Raw genomic sequence first — 21,319 nt, 5'->3', positions numbered from 1 at the left:
ATATAGCCCCTGAAAACACAGGAGCAGAACAGCCACACCAGAGAAAGCTTTGATCCAACACATCAACAGCAGAATATGAGGATGAAGAAATGCTACAAGAAGGAATTAAAAACCCAACAGCACCTCAAAAAGAACTGGGAGAAGGTGACATCATCCTAACTTAAACCACGTGGATAACAGGTAGACTGACAAGAAAACTATCCCACGGGTTAAAAGTTACCCAAGAAGGTCGAGGATCCAAAAATATTTGGAGAGAGAGGTTGCTCCATTCAGATAGTGAAAGACCAGTAAGGCTTAAGATGGAGTTCATCTTATGTTTTTCTGTTAATATTTACATTCCTGAAGAAAACCAAGGGCAGTGATAAATGCCAGGAGGGATCTAGTTACAAAATAAGGTCTGTAACCATCAACATCTCTGGTTCTGCTTTAAACTGCTGCCATCTCGTGGTCCTGCTCTGCACCACCAAGGGTCAGCACTTGACAATAGTCTAACAACCAGTCACCAGGTCCTATTCAGAACAATACAGAATCAGGAAAAAGAAAAGAAAAAAAGTTTGTCCAAGACTCCAGAGAGCCTCAGCAAGCGTGTAACAGACCTACCTCATTATTATCTACTGCTGTTGCTTGGTGGGAACAGCATTCTGCAGTAAACTGCCATCCTGTGTATGAGCAGGAGCACAGAAAAATCCTCAGATGTTATACTGAAACTGCATTTAGTTAGAAAGCAAGGATTGTGTGTGTCAGAAAACACACTTTCTGAGTTGGACTATACCAAAGCTGCCAGCAAGAAAGGCCCTCAGGACTGAGCAAGCCCAGCAGCACACTGACAGCCCCAAGGAGCCAGGCCCTAGGCTTATATTCCACCTAGACCTGGTTCTGCTGAGCTTTACACGAGGAAACACAGAGCAAAAAAGGAGAACTGATTGCCTTAAGACAGCCTCTGAGAAGAAATGAAGGTTCTCTCTGTGGAGGGAAACTCTTTGGCAGGATCCCAAGTGACAAAGGGCAGCCATGAGCACTTTAGGTCCATCTGTAAAATGAGATTAAATGTCCACAATCAGGCTTCTGCAGTGGAACCACCCAGTAACTGAACCGTGCCCTTGTACATGTTACTGGCCCGTTGCCTGCACGAGGTAAGCCATCTCAGATAGCTCAGCTGAAATGCAGCAAGCCACCAACCCATCTGGCAACTTGCTATATATATATGCGTATATATATCTCTCTCCATATCAATACATATGCAATTAGAAGTTTTAATTAATTCATCCAGGAGAAACTGCAAAGCTACCAGAGATTTTTCAGAAGAAGGGAGCTACTAGACTCAGGTGTCAGTCCTTTAGTCACGACTACAGCCGGCTCGTCTGGAAGGGTGCAATCCTGCACCTCTTCAAAAGATCACACTATTGCTGTAGTTGAACAAAGGCAAGATCTTGACAACAAAAAACCCAGATAAAGGGGAAAAAGCACCTTGGCTGTGCAGCTACAGCACCTCAATAGGACTTCAAAGCAATGCCCTGAACACCCTCCATCTCTGTTCACACAATTCTATGATAATAAACTATTAGTCCAAAAATATGGTGGGAAAAAAAAAAAACCCAAACCAAAATGTTCCTCACAAGGTCACCTCCAACTTCATCATCTTTATGAGGAGGGTGATTTGAGCTGATAGGAACATGCACCCTGATCTCTGCACAATTACAAGGCAATTAGCCAACCACAGATGGAGTTGTTACTCTACCCAGCACCCAGCTAGAATGGTTAGGACTTGCTTATGTGCTAGAGACAGCCAATTACAAAAGCATAACAAACCCTTCTTAAAGACTATTTTTCAACAGGAGTTTTTTAGCTCCTGCTCAAAAATCTCATTTCTCAGAAGAGAGAACAAGTGTGGATTTCCCATCTAAAAAATTCTGCTTCATTAAGTGTCTAACGTTGCCTATTTCCACAAGTCATGAAAAGAGGAGAAACATTTATAATAATATAAATATGAATGAGTTTAGATAACAGGTTGCAGTGATTGAGATGCTCCATTTACAGAGGAATAGGCCATAAGGATACATCCCTCTGTACCACTCTTTTCAGTACTCTTTCTTTTGATACCAGATACTGATACATAGATTTTACCTGAAAAGAGCTTTCAGGCAGGGCTGCACTCCACCTGATGATGGAGAAATGCTTTAATAAAGATCAGCTTAAATATAAATATATAACTTATTTGGCAAGCACAGCTCCTGGTCATCAGGAACCCCCACTGGAGTTTCACACAGAGAAAGCAGCAACAAGCTGAAGGGTCTGACTGGGAAGATGAACCTTAATTAGGGGTGGATGGATCCTGTGCTTTTGAGGGAACAACTGTTCCACAAAGGCGTGAATTTCAAAGGGGACCAAAGCAATAAACCTAACTAGAAGGAATGTCTGTATCTACCAAAAATTGCAACGGGATTAAATATTGTATTAAGTCAGCAGCTATAAAAGCCCAAAACCTAATACAATTTCTCCCCATGCACTCTTAAAAAGCAAGAATATAATGCCCTGTCTACAGTTAAAGCCTGGGAAACAGTACACTGAACACCGGCCACGTGATCCTCTCAAAGCTGCAGATCTGAGAACACACCATAGGCCTCTCCTCTTCATCCCTATCTCTCCTCCAAAATTGCATTCTCCTGCCGGGAATCCTCAGGTTCAGGAAGAGCAGGCGAGCACGACAGGAGGCAGGTTCTGTGATCCTACATGGACTCAGGAGCTGCAGAGCCACCAGCAATTGCAGCAGCTGCAGAGGTTTCTCTGTCCCAGCCCATCCTCATTATCACCAAGGAGCTCATTAGTTGCACCAATGTTTTATTAGGAATCCCTGTGCTACTTTTGGTGGTTTATTTAGCAAATGGAGCATATGCTGCCCTTTGGTATTTCTCTTCTCTCCATTCATTTAAGTCAGTATTAAGTTAATGTGCTTTTGAAATAGATACCGGTGCTCTCAGAACGGCCAATGGTTCATTTACCAAAACAGTTAGTTCCATAGAGATCAATGAGCAGAAAGGGCAAGCAAAATCTTATTAATTTCTCCTGAAGTACCACATCTTTTCAGCCTGAGCTCCTCAACTCACATCCACGTGGCTATAATCAGCAGAGGAAAATTAAGAGAGTTGGAACCAAGGCTAGAAGAAAAATAGGTTATATCCCTTTCCACAGCACACTCCATCGCTGCCTGGGAGCTAGTGAATGCCAGGGGCCAGCATTTAAGTGGAACTAAAGCAGCCCAATCAAGTCCTTTCAGAGGCTGCAAGGCACAACCTCAATATTACATTTAAAAAAGCAGGTGTTCCCCTATATGCTTCAAAATTGCCCAGACAGCAAGAGTATCTTCAAGTAGTCATCAATATTCATGGAGAAACCTGGCATAAAAAAATAATCAGGGAGGCATACAAAAATAACAGCTTGTAGAAGAGCCAGATATCAGAGGCAACAGGCAACTATATGTTCTGATGGGCATCGGCGCTCACGGAGGTGTGCCTGGGGAAGTCAGACACCTTTAGTTTTATGTCTCTAGAAAGCTGAAAAAAAAAAAGCAATCAGCAGCCTTTGCTCTCCTCCTAAAGGGAACAGCACCTGACCACCTGCACTTGGCTTATCCAAACCTTCCCATAAGGCAGCTAGAACAGGACAGCAATTTGCTTTATGTGGCTTGATTCATGCACTATAGAAAGAGCTGTTAGACCTGCCCTAGTAATGTGAAATTATGTCTTTAAGCAGAGTCAAATCAGATCTATGCTCTGGAAGAGCTAAAAAAGTGGCAGTCACATCCTTAAATGCTGAGTTAAACCAAGCTGCAGAAGTTTCCTTCCCTGTAAGGAGTTACAGTATGGATAAACTCACTGGATTCTGGTAGATCACATGAAAAAAATATTGAATTAAAAGATTATGCAGCGGGGCACTTCAATCCATCATGCACCATCTTTGAGTTGCAAAATAATAGTGGAAGATGCCTGGTGTGGAAATGGACCCTTCATCAACCCTATGAAATAGTGATTTAGTGGGTAATTTACTCCAGTGAAATTCTTGACCCCCACCTCTGCTCTGACAACTCATTTACCTTTATTAAAAACATAAGCATTGATTTTCTCCACTCATTACCAGTGGCCAGTGGATTTATCTGCATTAGTGAATGAATTCATCTAACCTCTTGCTCCAAGAAGAGCCAGAGCCTGCAGGAAAGCAACAGCTACAAGCTGTCACCAAGGCAGCAGCATCCAGTATTTGTTCTTCTGATTAATCTGACCGGGAAGTTAAACTTTTGCTGCAGCACTCAAGATAGGCAAAAGCCCAAACACATCTCAGAATAGAAGGCATTTTTCCCATTTTCTGAGGCAACAAGTGTTTTCTACCCAACGCATTCATCAGGGTGCGCCAATTGCAATTAAAAAGCCCTCCCATTTCTGATTATCTGCTCATTACAAACTCAAGCAATGCGCTGGAAGGACTTATACATTACCATGGGATTGGAGTCCGCAATCAGGTCACGCAGGGAATCCAGAAATCCTTGATCCTCCACCATCTGGGCGTTGATGTCGTGCAGCTTCGCCACACAGACGGCTGCGGTCTTTCGTACATACGGGTCTTCATCCTTCAGACACTTGCGAAGGGGCTCACACAAATACTCTGTGATCTTGTCCACCCTGATGCATCCCATGGTACGGACGGCCAGAGCACGGATGAGAGGGTTTGGGTCTTCACAGTCCTGCAAAGGGACAGAATATGCAGTAAACAGATCCACATCACTAACCACTGATATCTTCAGGCTGGTCTTATTTCAAACAAAAAGCACTTTCTCTGGTTACATGCTAAAAAAAGGCAATTATTTCACATCAGGGATAAAAGGTGGAACTCTCTGATTCACATGAACATTCTATACCATCTCAAGATGCTTTCTGGCTATGACAGCTTGTAAAATAGTAACACTGTGATCTAGGTGTGCCTTGGTTCTCCCCAGGCAAAGCTTCTTTCAACACGATCTAGCGGCCAAACCTGAAGTACAGCTAAGCTAGAGAGGCAGCTCTCACCACCCAAAAGCTAGCCACGGGCAGCTTTTAGACAGAATAAAATACTGGGTTCCAGCCTTACTGGCTTAAAGGAGAAAGAGAATATAATGGGGAAAGTCAACAATTAAACACAATGCAAAAGTCATCAAGGTCTATTTCTTACAGGCCATCAGTTTCAGACACAAGCCTCCTTTAATATGCAACAAACGAAGCAGTAGGCAAAGGCTAAATTCCCAAAGAGAAGGGAATCTAACACTTTATACTCCAAGCCTACGTAATTTTTCATGCATCCAATCCATCAGTCTCTGAGCAACACTCCTCCCAAACCAGCCTATAAAAGGATGGGTGCAGGACAACCCACAATAAGCACAAGGTACATTTACCTTTCACAGTTTAAATTTCCTACTGCTGAAAAAACACCTGAATGCATCACTTTTCACCCACACAAGAGAAGTGACGTCTCTTACCACTGCATTCAACACCTGGAACTGTGAACTGTGTGTGAAGTGCTGAGCTAGTGCAGACAAGTGTCAACACTTTCTCTTTACTAACACTTGTCCCTCAACTTGCCAAAAGGGACGTCAGACATTTCCTTGCACGGAAAAGCACAGAGCTGGAAAATACCCTGTTTGTTTGTTAGCCCATTCTAACAGAATTCCACTAAAGATATGACAGACAACAATATTCTTTCCTGAGAGGTAGACAGGGACATCTTCTCTGGCCAGAAGAGCAAACCAGCTCTCAGCCTCAGTTCTTCTCACCTCTCTCAGCCTCAGGCACTATAATAGAAACTTAAAACACGATCAGATTCCCCAGTGTCTCAGATTTTATAATAATCTCTAGGAGTCTCAAAGTTTTTCTAAGCACTAGATTTTAACTTACATAACGTGGGACTGAAATAACATTTCCTAGATAAGGAGAGGCAACTTGACAACAGAATTAAATGCAATACAGTGATCAGGCAGTTATTTTTTCCAGTGAACTGTCTTTCAGTTTCACCAAAGATAAAGGTTTTCCAAACAGAGCACAGCTGAAACATTCAAACAAGAATTAGATATTCACATGACAGAGATACTACAAAGGTTTGAAGACAAACAATATAAAATCTGATATCCAATACCAGAAGTTGGTCTTTAATGATGATAAGTAAGATGAGAGGCAGCTTTCTGTAGAGCAGGCTCTCTCATAATCATTAACAAGGGTGCTTACGTCATCTCTGCAATAACTAGCAGTAGGAAGTGAGAGAGAGAACCCAGAAGTGTTGGATTCAGGATGCCAACTCCTTATTTTCTCCTCCTCTACAAGCTTCCCAGCCCAGAGGTACACAAGCCGAGATAAATAATGGCTCAGAAAGGTGAACAAAGGAGACGTGGTGACAGCCACAGCACTGAACCTGATGAGCTGCAGGAGCAAATTACCTTCACAAAGCTGTTGACAGCCATAATGGCCATATCGGGCTGGCTTTTGGCGTAGTTCATCAGGTACAGGTAGACCAGCTTCTTCAACTCCAAGTTGTCAGTCTGCATGCAGTTCACTACGTCAGGGAAGAGTGAGCTGGACACACAAAGGACAGAGAAAAAGCAGTGAGGTTACATGATATGCAAAGGGATAGTAACAACACCAAGGAAGCCAGGAAAACCAGAGTTCCACTCCAGCTACCCTGCTGTCTAACGAGAGGTCAACCTCCCTCCCAAAGCACTTTGCAATGGCTTTCATAATAGCTTTATCATTTGAACTCTTCTAGGGCTATAACACCAGTCAGTTCTGCAACAGCCCAAAGCCAATGCAACTTCCTGAAAGTGTTTTAATTGGGGAGTTCACCAAATGAGAAAACTCTACCATGTCAGGCCTGAAAATGAGCCCACAAGAAAAAAAACTGCTTAAAAATGTTTTGGTAATGCCAAACGTTTACGAAGAACCTGCCAAATTTCAGACTACTAAACTCTAGAGTGATTAGGAGCTTAAACACTGACAAGCTGAATTTCACTCAAATCCCAAGTGACAATCTGTAAAGAACACAGGCTATCTGCACTTCTCAGGTATTTATGCTGTAGAGATCTAAAGGTGAAGGGCAAATGCTGTTGGCTAAAAGATTATTTTCCCTTCTTCCCAGTTTATCTGTTCCTTCATTCTCCAATGAAGTCATGATGCTAAATTTGCAACCTTATATTAATTTCCGTGGCAACAGACCACATTGCCATGAATCCAGGACTACTGCCACTTTATGGTAGACTCCAGTAACAGAAGCTGGAAGGAAGAAAATATTCACTCAAGCAAGTTTTTCTGGTTGTCTCAAAGACAGAAAAAAGTATTGGAGTCCATGCTGCAGAAGGTAAATGCCTGTTTCCTTTAGTCACTATGAGGCAAAGGTTCAGTTTAAAAACCACCACTCATTTTAAAGTGTAGCTTAAATTTATCCTATGACAAGTAAAGCTAAGAAAAACCACTTGGAATTACCTTTCTAACACTAAAACCCAGGCCAGCAAAACCAGTGAGAAGGCATTATCTAAAGTGACATATAAAATAGTTGAATTCTGGATGGGTTTTTAAAAAAGGGCTGAAAACAGTTGTTTCTTTTGCTTTCAGTAACAGGAAGGAGCTTGAGAAACCTGTGACTTAAGCACAGCACAGGCAAGGACAGAGCCAGCCTCACTACCCAGCCAAGATGACAAACTCAGAGCTGTTCCACAGAGATGTGTGTCACTACACCCAACTGAGTCTCCGGAGAACCAGAGCTGCTACAGGTGAAAGAAAAGTTGCTTTTACCTGACATCCTTCCCCACGGTCATGGCTGCAATAACCTTCTTTACAGCTTCTTTTCTCTTCTCTTTCTTTTCATTATTGAGTTCAGCCTTCAGTTCGAAAATCTCTCCTGGCAGAAGACAAAACAGATTGAGCCTCTTGAGAGAAGAAAGGGGCAGCTCAGAAGTGACTTTTTACTTTCCCAGCCTGTTGTTCTCATAAAACTAGTACAGCAGCATGTGGAAGCTGCCAGACCTTATGGAGAATGTGTCTCACTGAGAAGCAAAGCTGCAACACTCAGGGAATGATATGGGCTATACCTCACTAACAAAAAAGCAGTTAACAAGAACCACGCTGCATGTTGCAGCTCTTCCACTTCCAGAACATTAAATCACATCCCTGTAGCAGCTGTTTCTCAGAGGCAACTATTATACAACCAGGATGAAAAGATACTCGGAGATGCCAGATTAGCACCAGCAAGAAAAAAAATTTAAAAACCCACTAACTTAGCTAGGAATTTTGCCCAGACTTCTTAACTTTTGCTCATCATCGCCTGCTTCCTGCAAATGCAGTGAGCAAACAAGCAGACTGCGGGGTAGCCCAAATGCCGTGATACACAGTGGCAGAAATTGGAAAGCACAAATTTAGTCCAGTGGGATAAATTCCTTCCGAGCTAGAAGGACAGAGCTACTACTAATAAAAGTAACACAGCTCTCCTGCATTCTGAGGTTGCCAAAGCAGCCTTTCCATGACACTAACTCTTCCAGATATTACTGACCGGGAAGTCGGTTCAGGCTGGATCACAGAAGGAGAAAAGCAAGTTTGCAAAATAAAGCAACACGTGCAAAAGACAGCTTATCAGGCCTGTTCCAGACAGAGCAAGTAGCGTGAGAAGGATAACACTCCCAACCGACAGACAGCTTTCCCCAGGAAGGACAACGAGCAGTATTCTCACTGAAAGCCACAGCCTGAGGACACGTTATAAATATTAAAATATCCCTGGCAAAATACGTGCTAGCTCCTACCCTTCAATTCCTACACAGGAATGCCACTTTGTCAGATCAGCAGCACTAATGGCAGAAGAGCCTGGCAGAAAGAGACTAACAAGTACTTCAAAAAAGAAGAAGAGAAGGTACTGTTCTGACAAAGTGATCACTCGTTGCACCTCCTGCCTGAGAAAGAGACGCTCGAGTTACTCACACGGAGACGGCTGCCCCCTCACAGCCATCCCAAAAAAACCTCCCTGATGCCTTGGGACTGAACTTACAGATAGAGTAGCTCCTTAGAAAGCCATGAACTGCATTTGCTTAATTGATGAGCTCATTCTGAAGCTTAATGAAACATAAACAGATCAATGCTGTAGGTTTTTTTTTTTCCCCCACTGGTAAGTGTTCATCAGAAACATTCAGCAATTCCGAAAAGGAGAGGTTAATGTGAACCATTTTCTACATCTACTGGAGAAAGATGAGCAACATCAGGCTTAAACTGCAGCCAGCAAGTGCTGGGATAAAGGCTGTATATTCAGCAGAACAAACCCTCTGCTGAAACAGGTAAATGGGTAAAATGTCCCCCAAAGGTCCTTTCCCATCTTCCCATCTTTTAACAGCAGCAGTTTGTCCTGAGGTTAGGTGACCACCTACAGTAAAGCCAAGGGCAAGTCAAACGGAGCACTGCAGCTCTGGAGGAAATGGCAATAGGAAATCCCATCATCTTTGCAACAGCTGGATGTAGAAATACACATCTATACCTTAAATATTAAATGTCTCTCAAGCAACTTAATCCTGGGATGCCCAACGGAACAACCATCCTCAGTCTTGAGCTTATTAGTCCTTAACTAAAACTTTGTCTCTGACCAGATCTGCGCTCAAGTCCCAATGTTTTTTCTCTGATCCTTGAAAAACCAGCAATTTGGGTCATTTTATACATCACAAAACCTTAAAAAACATCAGTTTTGTCTTTTGTCACCATGTGGCCTACTTTATAAGTTTCTCCCTGGATGATTAAGATGAGAAACAGGGCCAGAGCTAAGAGAAAAGCACAAGTTCTTCTGCAAGCAGTTAAAAAAGCAGTGTAAAAATAGCCACCCACCACCTCCAATTTACCGCACCAGCTCAACACTAACCTTTTTTATTGGTCGTGAAGTATTTGGAGTCCGTCATGGTTCCAGTTCCTTAGAACACCTGGGAGTAACAATAAGAAAAGAACAAGGAGTCAAAGAGCATTCGGAGCTGACAACACCCAGTTTGTGAGGCAGGAACTCGGAGGAAGGAGGGTTGGGGAGCGCGTAACGGAAGGGAAGCAGCAAATGCTTGAACATCCGCAGGCAGGAGTTTCACAATCTTCATTCTGCACCTGCTGCTGCTATTACTTGGCAAACCCAGGGATTTAGAGGGCTCAGAAGAACAATGTGAGTGAAAACACAACAGCCCGAGGGCGGACAGGCTGGGAAAGCAGTGGTGCTCAGCCCAGCTTTTTAAACTCGAAGTCACAGAAGGGAAAAGGCGGTTTTTTAACTCCTTATAATCAGCAGAGCTGGACGTGTTCTGCAGCTGTCTTTCCCCTGGGTACACAATTTCATTTTTGAAAAAAAAAAAAAAAGCACTGCACATTTAATATCTCCACTGGAAGCGAGAAGTCCCTGTTTCAGACAAAGGAAACTCAACTCCCCCTAACGATACTTTCCCGTGTTGCATCTTGATGGCAGCAGCAATTAACCCGATTTGCAATATCCACCCCGAGGCCCTTTCATTTCTTTCCCTTCTTTTGTTCCCGGGAGATGCAAAGCAGTTTTGTGAAAAGAAAAGCCATGACTTTTCAGTTCTCTCAAGCTTGAAATTGAAATCTTTCTCTGCCAAGATCTGACATCCCACCTCTGACACACACACACGAGCTTATTATTTCAGTGTTACACTGCATTTTTATGGACAGGACCGAAAAATGCTGCTGGGCCAGCAAGTGCTGAAGAGAGTTAAGGGAATGGTCTCACCAGCACTTTTCTTGCTCTGCAGAACCAAATTATTAATACCTCAGAATACAGGGATTGCCCAAACATACGTGGATATCCATCATTTCATTCTTAAATTGCCAGCTCTGTGACAAACGTGACTCAAACAGTTTTCAATTACTGGCTGAAAAACAAGCATGAAAGTCGGCAGTCTGGTTTTGAAAAAACAATCTGCATCAGCACTAAGAACCTATGACCCTAAAACCACCCCCAAAAAGGGTTTTCCTACCTCTTTCGTCCTTTTTCTATTCCCCTCCCAGTTCCCCTTCTCTTGTACATAACCTTAAATCTACCAGCAAAGCAGCAAGTCATCTGCTCCCTCAACGCTGCCTGAATTGCCTCTAAACCTCGAAGGTCTTGCTGGCTCAGCAACAAAAGGACAAGCTTAGCTCTGAACTCCAAGACACTGCCCAGCAGAGCAACCAGCTCGCTGTTGCTTAACGCTTTCCTTCCTCATCCCTTAACCAACCCCACACCATTCTTCCCCCACCACCACCATCCACCTCGATGGATTTAATACCTCACTAGTTAAGTTCCCAGCAGCAGCAGCTGAGGGGTAATGCCCCAATTTCTACCACCTTCAACGTGCTCTACACGTGCAGAGCAGTTGTAATCTTGCCCAACTGCCAAGCAACCAGATGAGAAACAACCTGTTGCTTTGCCCAGTTCCCCAGAGCTCCAGCCCTGGCCTGTGCCTTATCCCAATTAGGCAGACTGGTTTTGGTTTGATTCCTCTCCCTTTCTGCTCTTGCCAAGCTGGAGACCAAACTATGCCCAAGGACAGCTCTGGAAGCACATTGCTCCTCCTGAAGGAGAGGTTTGCCCTCCTTCCAAAACAGAGGCTGGGTCGGGAAAGCCCACATGAGCCACAACATTGCAATCTTTCCAGCAAGAAAACCATGGCACCACAAAAGTAAAAAAAAAAAAAAAAAAAGCTGTCGTGGGTCTCATTTTATAATTAAAAACACAGCCCGTGGTCAGCTGCAATGCTATCGCTGACATAGTCCTTCAGATTTCAGCCCAGCTTAGGAGATGATTTAAATGTTTTCCTCTACGAGAGTACTTGGCACAATGCCACGCCAAAGGCATTGAACACAGCCTTGCTGTTCTTTGTTTGCATTATTTGTGGATTTGTCAGCATGGGTCACACCTCCCAGCTGAGCTGGTCCAATATTGTTTTAACAGCCAATAATCTGGCCAGAACAGCAGATTCTAGAGAAAATCCAGAAGAAAAAAAAAACCCAAACCACCACACCATACACATGATCCCAGTTGTATAAACCTACATACACAGAGGGAGAAACCTTGCTGAATTTCAGAGATGATCTTTAAACCCCAAAGCAGGACATTTCACCTTTTTTCTAACTTCAGATCACATACTTGGAAACATGAAGAATCCTAGAAACACTCAGACAAGGTTATGCACAGCATATGTCTGTGCAACCTGTTTTGACAGATGTAGATAAGATCTGACTTCGGTCAAAAACCAAACTACCACATTCCAAGTGCGACACACAGGAGAAAGCTCTTTTTCTCATCAGCTCGCAGATTTTTTGCTTCATGAATGTCAGAGCTTGCTTTGCACGTTGTTCAGAGACAGCTTGCAAGCAGAGCTGAGCATTATCTCATCCACCAAGCAAACTCAGCATGGTTTACAGCAAGTCCCAGATGAAGGCCAAAACCAAAACAGCCCAGATATACAAATAGCAATGTTTTAAATAACTCAAGAAAATGCCAGCTTCTTGTACATAAATCAAAATTGAAGAGAGGCAAGATAAATTATGACGACATCATGAACATCCTTGTATTTTTAGAAGAAAATCTACATCAGATTGCTCCCTCCTTACTGTCGTTCTGTGTCCAGCACCTGCTAAGGTGGGAAAAGGGAAGAGGTGTTCGAGCTGACTGCAAAAGGCTCCTCTTCCAACCCCAGCAAACAAGAAGAGATGAAATAGGGGAATTTCTCCAGAAGTTCTGGCAGTGCTTAATGCTGTAAGTATTGGGTTGTCATTTAAATGTAGACTGAACCCAAACCATGATTAAATGAAAAGGCTAAGGAACCATCATAACCAGAAAGATAAGCCTCCTAAACCCAAAACTACACAGAAAACTGCACCCTACGTTTGACCAACACCTGCCCTGCCCAACATCTGACTCCAACAACAGCCTGACCAGCTCCTCACACTGATTTCCCATAGGTGTAAACAAGAAGGTGTCAGGTTTAAGGCCTCAGAACTGATCCAAGCTCCCCAGCATTGAAAGAATCCAGCACCAAACCCCTAAATCTCTAAGGTGATCACCAGTTTAACCCAGCTCTACACTCCAGCTGGTGCCACCACCTCTTATATGTAACCATTTCACCTGCAAAGCCAGTGAGTAGCCACACCATAGCCCAAAGGTGGCTCAGGGCCGATGGAGCATCAGAAAACTAAACAGAGCGACTGAACATGGATGGCAAAGGGAAAGCAGCGCCTCAGCTTCAGAAACCCAGAGCCCTAACAGCGCGTGCGAGGGGCAGGTAATTTGTTTCCATCCTGGGGAGCAAACACCCCTTTGGTGCTCCCCACCTCACCCTCAAATGCCTCGCAGTTCCTACCACCAGCCTTGCCCCCTCCCCAGTGTCCCCCAGCACCCTCCAGTTGCTGGAGTATCCCCCATCAATCCCAGCTCCCCTTCCCAGCATTCTCAGCTGCAGCAATGCACCGGCCCTCACCCCTGCCCAGTCCCACCAGTATCCCAGTAGCTCGCTCTGCTCATCCCCATCCCAGCCCAGTTCTACCAGTATCCCAGGACCTCACTCTGCTCATATCCCAGGACCTCACTCTGCTCATTCCCATCCCATCCCCACCCAGTTCCACCACTATCCCAGTACCTCGCTCTGCTCATTCCCATCCCACCCCCAGCACCCCCATCCAGTTCCACCAGTATCCCAGTACCTCGCTCTGCTCATTCCCATCCTCCCCCCATCCCCTGCCCTCCCACCGCACCCCCACCAGTGTCCCCCTCCCGGGGTCCCCCCTTGCCCACCGCCCCCACGGCCCAGTCCCCACTCCCAGTACCCCTCCACTATCCTCACTACCAGTGTCCCCAGTACTGCCATCCCTGATACCAGTGTTCCCAGTACTGTTGTCCCCACTACCAGTGTCCCCACTACCAGTGTCCCCAGTGCCGCAGTCCCCGATACCAGTGTCCCCAGTACTGCCATCCCCAATACCAGTGTTCCCAGTACTGCTGTCCCCAGCGCTGGTGTCCCCTCCTGGGCCAGCAGCGCAGAGCAGCAGGTCGCTGGCACAGCCAGGACACACAGCCTGTCACCACACCGTGTCCCCCTGCTGTCCCCAGGTCCCCGCGCCCCCGCTGCCCGCCTTCCCCACTGCCGAGGAGGAGGAGGATGGCGCCGAGGCCGAGCCGGACACACGGGCCATGGTGCAGGCCCAGAACCAGAAGAAGAAGAAAACCGGGGGGCTTCCCGCCCCAGGGGGGGGGGGGGGGGGGGGGTGGAGACAGAGAGGCCGCGCTTCCGGGGGTGTGTGGGACGGTCGGTGGTGCTCCGCGGCGGTACCCGACGGAGGCGGTACGGGGCGGAGCGCCCCCCGGCGGCGGGGCGAGGGGCAGCGCAGCCGGCGCCATGGCGGAGCTCGGCGCCCACCTCACGGCCGCTTCGGCCGGCGACGACCGGCCCTCCATCTTCGAGGCGGTGGCCCAGGATAGCCTGATGGCCGCCCTGAAACCCGCCCTGCAGCACCTGGTCAAGGTAAGGGCGAGGGGAGGAGAGGGAAGGCCTGCCGGCCGCCTCCTCTTCCTCCTCCCTGCAGGCCTCAGCGCTGTGGGGAGCCGGACGCTGAGGTAAACTGTGCTGAGGGTGAATATTCTGTGAGGAAAGTGCTGCAGAAAGGGACCCTGGAGAGACTGCACAGCTCTGTGGCGAGGAAGAGTTTCTCTCTCACAAGCCAGCGTAAGCGTTTTGAGCCACTGGGCTCACTCTTGGAACGGGAGGCAGGAATTATAGCTGCTGTAACTGAGCACATTGCTCTGCTTTCAGTTCCTTCGGGTTTGTCTCCCTTTCAATAGGTGCTGGCAGAGTCTAACCCTGGCCGATACGGCTTCCTTTGGCGCTGGTTTGATGAGATCTACGTCCTGCTGGATTTGCTGCTCCAGCAGCACTACCTGGCCAGCTGCAGCGCCTCCTTTTCTGAAAACTTCTACAGCTTAAAGAGGATACCGACAGGAGATCACGGGCAGCAACCCCTGGCCACGGCTGGCCTGCCAAAGCGGCAGCACTGGAAGTCTCTCCTCTTGCTGGTTCTTGTTCCTTACCTGAAAGGAAAGCTAGAGAAACTGGTGTCCAGCCTGAGGGAAGAGGACGAGTACTCCATCCACCCGCCATCGTCATCCTGGAAGCGCTTTTACAGAGCCTTTCTAGCTGCCTACCCCTTTGTAAACATGACCTGGGAGGGCTGGTTTCTTATCCAGCAACTGTGCTATATCCTCGGGAAAGCTCAGCATCATTCACCCCTGCTGAGGCTGGCTGGCGTTCGCCTGGTCAGACTGACTCCAGAGGATATCCAGGCCCTGGAGAAGAAATTGGCTGGAGCCACCTCAAGTCCAACACGCAGGTATGTCAGAACATGGCTCAGCAGCTGCTTTCTAGAAGGTTCTGTGGATGTGTTAATCTGCTGGTGATGCTGCAAGTAAAACTGTCTCATTCTCCAGAGTTTCCTCAGGATGAAGTTTACCTTTGGCAAAATGTGCTCCAAAAGGGTATATCATTAGTGTAAATAAGGAAACAAGTAGCAGGGATTAGCTTCACAGGATTTTGTGGTAATAAAATTGCAAAGTTGGAGGGAGGTTGGCACGCCGGCCTTTATCCTGTTCAATTTTCACCGGCGCTTTTCTAACAAGGGAATTAGACTGCAACAATATTGCTAAAAGGACTGAAACTTAGCTCTTTGATCTTTCTGAGCAGCAGCTTGTCATGACCACGTTTAATGTCCTGTAAAATGATGATCCGTGAGTGAAACGCTCTGTGATCCAGGTCCCCTCAGTCCAAACTCTTCCAATTTAAACTTCTGAACAAAACAGAACTTGAAGCTTCCTTAAAATACAGAGAATCTGGGACAAACATCCTGGTAGATGACCATTACAAACATGGCATACGTTGACCAACCTCCTTAACATTAAGAAGCTGCATAAAGCAGTGATTTACTCCCCAAGTCCTTTTTACCTTGGTTTGTAGATGGATAAATGCACAGTAATAATGATTTCTCCATATCTTCTCTCTTTTACAGCATTAAAACCCAAGTGCAGTCAGCGGTGAGGAAAGCGTTGGGTGGTATTGCCTTCTCCCTGTCCACCGGGCTGTCCGTCAGCATGTTCTTCCTCCAGTTCCTGGACTGGTGGTACTCCTCAGAAAACCAGGAGACGATCAAATCTCTGACAGCCCTCCCAACTCCTCCACCCCCCGTGCACCTCGACCACGGGGCCGGCTCAGCTCTTTTACCCAAACTGAAGACCGTCTGCCCTCTGTGCCGCAAAATTCGCGTCAACGCCACGGCTCTGGCCACCTCCGGCTTTGTGTTCTGCTACCGCTGCGCGTACAGTTACGTGAAGGCTCACCAGCGCTGCCCCGTCACGGGCTACGCCACAGAACTGCAGCACCTTGTCAAACTCTACTCTCCCGAGAGCTGAAAGGCTGGCCCCGTGGCTTTCAGACGTACAGCTCTGCGGCTGGGTAGCAGGGAGCCTCAATTCACCCCTTACATCCCATAGAAGACTTTCGACCGCCGCAGCTCATCGGTGAGCTCTAAAGCTCCTTTGAACTTGGCAGTCCATCAGAGTTTTGCTGCCTTGGCAAATCCTGGTAAGGCTCTCCCCTCGGTTTGTCAGCTGTTCCAAACACCCTGTGACGGTTTCAGAGGGATCGGACAGCCACAGGCTGTCAGCCAGCACAGAAATGCCTTCAGAGACCAACTTTTGGATAAAAAAAAGAATGCAGATGTAAGGATCAAAGAGCATCACTGCTAAAAGTGCTGCTCGAGGGCATGAGCCAGCAAATTAAAGGGGTAGGGAATAGTCTCTACGCGAGTTATTCCTCCTTTAGCAGCTTCCCAGGCACTGGTGCTGCCCAGGGCGAGCTCCGGCACTAGGGCTTGGCAAAGAGGCAGGCTCTGATTGTGTTATTCTTAGGAGTTTCCCTTCATTTTCAGGCTACTCGCCTTTGAATTGAGAACATCACACCCCTAATTCCCATCAACAGTTCTAAATTAAGGCTTTTGACTCTTTAAAGGAACAAGAGGTGGTGTGTACAAGCAAGGATACGAGAGGGAGATCACATTTTCTGCACAAGGGAGAAAAATAAGAAACCAGATTAAAGCAGCAACTATGCCAAATGATGAGAGCTGGTTTTTGTTAAAAAAAAAGTCTTTGAACCTGTTATTATCTGCTTTTATAAAGCAAAATTCTTTTCTTGATTGAGAGCCTAATTTATTTCTTCTCTGGGTATTGAAAAAATGGAGTTTGCTTTTCTAGGGGCTCTGTTTACACAAAGGAGACTAGACTAAAGCTGCTTTCATCTTTGCAGGTGATGATAATGGGTATAAGATTAGCATTTTCTAGGTGAGGAATCTTTAACATTTACGTTTAAGTATTACATTGCCATTATTCCAGTCCCAACCATGTAGCACATTCATAACGTAACAAAGCATCCTTTCACTGAAAGGAGGGGAGAAGAGAACGTGTGTGACATTATGGCTGGTTCTTCCTCCACACCTGATTTTTCATGGTAGAAGGTTTTTTCCTGACTGGGCTGCAGGGAGCAGCAGTTTGTTACTCCAGACATCCCAGGGAATGTTTAGAGAATACGAAGAGCAAAGTTCGCTGCATAAAGTGCAAGATCTTTCCAGATTAAGAGATATATGTTCTAACGTTTAATCCACTGAACTGGTCAACTCATTTTCCCTCAACTTTAGCTCTGCTTCAGAAGATAAAAATCTCTAATATCCTCCCTCAAGATAACAAGGTTATTGAATAATGTGGGAAAAGACAGTAATTTGCATTCTCCCAGAGATGCTCTGGAAAAACACTTACTGTAACAAATGAGATTTGTCCCCAGTGCTTGTCTTACTATCTTTCTTCCAGACCCTTCTACCTCTGCCACTATGGAATAATAATAAAAACTGTCTCATTTCTCCTTTTTACAGTAGTTATGGGTTCCATAAAGACACTTCTCTTCCTTTAGAAAGCACACACCTTGCTGGAAAAGAAATCACATCAAGCTGCAAGATTTTTCTGAGATTTCAAATCACTTTCAACACAGCTGGCTTCAGGCTGGGTATTAATTCACATCACTTGCTACATCAGTTTTGCTTCATGCACAGAGATCATCATCTCTGTGAAAAGCCAGAATCCCAGATGCTCCCCTGCTGCTGCTGCCCAGTCTTAAAATAATGTCTGATTAGACAGACCTGGGCCCAATTGTCCCGTTGACTCCAGTGCAACCAGTCATTTAAATAAAGGCTGAGGGATTTGACTGACAGTTATTTCAGCATAGGTTTGGTTTCCATCTATCCTTCCTGTACTTTCCATCTGCTGCTCAGCAAGAAGCTTGGGCAGAGCTGGGACAGAAGAGCGACCGATGCCAACTCACCCTCCAGCACTGCAGAGCCCTCGGACGAGTTCCCCACCTTCCTCCCCTCTAATCCAGGATTCACTCACTCCTGAACAGCAGAACCAAGTTGCCTGCAGGGACTCTGCTCTGGGGGCTCTACACCTCCATCTTCTAGGGTTAATCTCTCTTCCTCTCTCCAGAACAGCCACCAGATGCCCACCTGCCAGGCCCTGGCTGCCTTCCACTCCAGCTCTCCCCACACCGCGCTGCACAACACCCTCTCCCTGCCAAACTCAGATTTGGCCAACTCCAAGACCCGCACTGAACCACCCACATCTAAGCCCCACAATTCTGAACAGCTGTAATTACTCTTGAATGTTAGATTGCTCTTTAATGCCTAGCTGGCTAACAGGCATTAAGCCCACAACGGTGACAGGCTCAGCAATTACCTGCCAGACTGTGTTAATGTTCCTGCAGATGGCTGCAGGAGACCGACTTGGATTTGACAGCTTCTTCTAACCCTCCTGACCTTAGTAACCAAATAAATATCCATTTATTGGGTTTGCTGCTCTAAAACAAAGTTACAAAACCAATTCACATGATACAAACATTCCCATTTATCTGCTTTTTGACTGTAATAGTGTTATTAAACCCATGACAGTCTAAAGATAAACAAGAAAAGATTTTTTTCAAGGAACACCAACTTTATTAAACCAACCTTTGGACTTCCATGACTGTAGAGAAGTCACAAGTTCGTATGTATCATACATGCATTCAGGATGCTTTGTTGTGTTGCTTAAAACAATTACAACAGCAGCAGCACTGGAGTTGCCCAATACATTACTGCCAGAACTTGACTTTGCAAGTCTTTTAAAAAATGTTTAGTGACCCTCAGCCACATGCACAACTCATCTTGACACTCTGAAAAAATTAATGCATTAACAACTGAGTTACTTTCCCTCCTTTCTTAACAGAAACCATGTGGCTTCTCCTGTTCAAAGAAAACCACCAGAACTATACTCCCCATAGAAGCTTCCTTCCTCCACAGGAATGGAGAAATGAACATAAAGGTGTCACCAAGACCTGGAAGAGAATAAAAACTAGATTAGAGAATAGCTCCATGTCTTCTCCTGTACTTGCATGATTAGCCCAGCCTTTCCCTGCCCCCGTGAAAGGGCTGCACTTCATCCAGAGCTGGGCACCACAGCCAGGCCCCACACCACAACTCACTTCCAAAAATATTCCTGCCTCTGTGCTGGCAATTACTAGATGAGAAGCCAGCTGAACCAACTGCTGATAGGGTGTCTACAGGAGAAACAGCTCAGACTCCACCTTAGAGAGTCTGCATTACATTTACAGAGAAGATACAGCAGCAAATTATCTGGAGTTTCATATGCCACGTCACATATAGGAGAAAAAAAAACAAGAAACCCCTCTCATTGCAAGCTCAGAACTACACTCAGCACTGCAGCAAGATACACAAATCCAATCAAGTATTCACACTACTTGTTTTTCCAATCAACACTATTCTGCTCCTAAAAAAAAAAAAAATGCTAAAAATTCTTAACATTTTTTCAGTATTTTTTAGGGTGCATCAAAAGGAAGCCAAGCTGTTTACTCTAGATGAGCTTAGCCTAAATAAGCTCAGAGAGAAGATTACGTGATCATGCCCTGGTCAGAGCAAAGACACAAAGTCTCAGCAATACCAGTTCAGAGTCTACTTCGCTCATCATTGCTCTGGGCAAATCTATTTCCATTCAGTAAGGAGCTTGCCCCCAGGTCAGGAATTGGAACAGAAAAGGGTTTTTCTTCTAGAAGAAAAAACAAACACACACCTCCTCACCCCAAATTAACAGAGATTTAAATTGGGCTCTGGATAAATACTTTTCGGGATCACATGGCTTTCTACAGGACAGTTTGCAGTAAGTTAACACTGACCTGGGGAAGATAAAACAGGGATGGCTGTTACAAGCCTGAAAAAGCAGTGGCCTTTTCTACCTTCTTGAACCCACCTCTGTCAGAGAGCACCAGGGAGGAGAAGGTGGTACTTCACACCATCAGCACAGATGTGGTCTCCACACAGAGCTCAGGTGTTCACCTGTGTGCAGGAGAAAGCCACACAAGTTGAGTAACACAGACAAAAACTTACCACATCCTCTTCCAAAACATTATTTGCTAAGCCAGCAAAACCTCTCTTTTTCCTCCTGACACACCCATAGACACACTGCCACCCCACAAGGCAGAAGAGACTCCAAACAGGCGTTAATTAAAGCTTTGGCTGATCTGCAAGCATGCAACAGAAAAAAACCAAGTTGGTTTTAAGTTTAATGCTCATCCATGAATTAAGAGTGTGGGTTTTTTCACCTTATAACCTTCTACTGTTACAGATAAGGGGATGAGGCGTGTTTAGCAGGGGAGGGAGGGGGCTGACACATCTGATAGACCCAAGCTGGAGCTAGGGAAGATAGATCATGAGTTGGGATTCCAAGGTCAAGGAGAGCCAGTACGAGGCAAAAAGAAGAGGGGAAAAAACTGTCATACCTGTAAATACTGCTGAAGTCAGTGGCTCTCGAAGGGTCCAGAGGCCTATTTCGATCTAACCCTTCCCTCACGCCACCCGTTTGCACCCCGTTTCCCATCTCCTTCCCTGCATGGACCCCTCCACACACACACACAGACACAGACGTCTTGCAGCCCTTCAGCCCCTAGTTCCTCCGCCCCTGTCCACCCACATCCCCCCAGTTCCCTACCCCGCTCTGAACCCTGCATCCCCCAGATAACCCAACCCCCAGATATTCCACCTCCGTCCTGCTCATCACCCCTTCAGCCCCAAATGCCCCATCTCGGTCGGGTTCGTCCCCCTCAGCCAGCCCCGCCAGCCCCTGAGCTTCTCTAGCGCCACCGCCCCACACCCCGACCCCTCAGCTTCCC

The 21,319-nt window shown here is 45.9% G+C and overlaps 2 protein-coding genes and 1 long non-coding RNA gene across 8 annotated transcripts in view; 1 reads left to right on the top strand and 2 right to left on the bottom strand.

Moving 5' to 3' along the window:
- Positions 1-15,116, bottom strand: part of AP2B1 (adaptor-related protein complex 2, beta 1 subunit) — an 84,147-nt gene extending 69,031 nt beyond the window's left edge. For 2 of the 5 annotated variants that reach the window (XM_014953161.1, XM_014953165.1), the window contains exons 1-5: positions 12,630-12,647; positions 9,901-9,958; positions 7,803-7,908; positions 6,455-6,590; positions 4,490-4,735 (exon numbers count right to left, since the gene is read on the bottom strand). In XM_014953161.1, the coding sequence (XP_014808647.1) occupies positions 4,490-4,735; positions 6,455-6,590; positions 7,803-7,908; positions 9,901-9,937 (525 nt within the window). In that variant the 5' untranslated portion in view covers positions 9,938-9,958; positions 12,630-12,647. The other 3 variants (XM_014953162.1, XM_014953163.1, XM_014953164.1) reach the window with 3 other exon arrangements.
- On the top strand, positions 14,323-17,983 carry PEX12 (peroxisomal biogenesis factor 12). Of its 2 annotated transcripts, XR_001413272.1 has the most exons (4): positions 14,323-14,536; positions 14,854-15,398; positions 16,071-16,642; positions 16,989-17,983. XR_001413272.1 is itself a non-coding variant. In XM_014953166.1 (3 exons), the coding sequence occupies exons 1-3, from the start codon at positions 14,411-14,413 to the stop codon at positions 16,468-16,470; spliced, it is 1,071 nt and encodes a 356-aa protein (XP_014808652.1). In that variant the 5' UTR covers positions 14,323-14,410; the 3' UTR covers positions 16,471-17,983. The 2 variants fall into 2 exon arrangements, 1 of the variants encoding a protein (XP_014808652.1); XM_014953166.1 differs by having other exon boundaries at positions 16,071-17,983.
- Positions 17,984-19,071: 1,088 nt separating this feature from the next.
- LOC106894502 lies at positions 19,072-21,105 on the bottom strand. Its single transcript, XR_001413273.1, has 3 exons — positions 20,930-21,105; positions 20,401-20,486; positions 19,072-19,471 (listed from the first exon to the last, which is right to left on the bottom strand). It is a non-coding gene; the product is annotated as an uncharacterized LOC106894502 (long non-coding RNA).
- Positions 21,106-21,319: the final 214 nt, after the last annotated feature.

Source organism: Calidris pugnax, unplaced genomic scaffold (genome assembly GCF_001431845.1).
Source record: "Calidris pugnax isolate Ruff unplaced genomic scaffold, ASM143184v1 scaffold133, whole genome shotgun sequence".
NCBI lineage: Eukaryota > Metazoa > Chordata > Aves > Charadriiformes > Scolopacidae > Calidris > Calidris pugnax.
This window is presented reverse-complemented; position numbering and strand designations above follow the sequence as displayed.

What these genes read in the sequence shown, in the direction of transcription:
- PEX12 (XM_014953166.1), top strand. Translation starts at nt 14,411, where the DNA reads ATGGCGGAGCTCGGCGCCCACCTCACGGCCGCTTCGGCCGGCGACGAC. An exon ending in CCCTGCAGCACCTGGTCAAG is followed by an intron (nt 14,537 to 14,853) that starts GTAAGGGCGAGG and finishes CCCTTTCAATAG; the next exon opens with GTGCTGGCAGAGTCTAACCC. An exon ending in ACCTCAAGTCCAACACGCAG is followed by an intron (nt 15,399 to 16,070) that starts GTATGTCAGAAC and finishes TCTCTTTTACAG; the next exon opens with CATTAAAACCCAAGTGCAGT.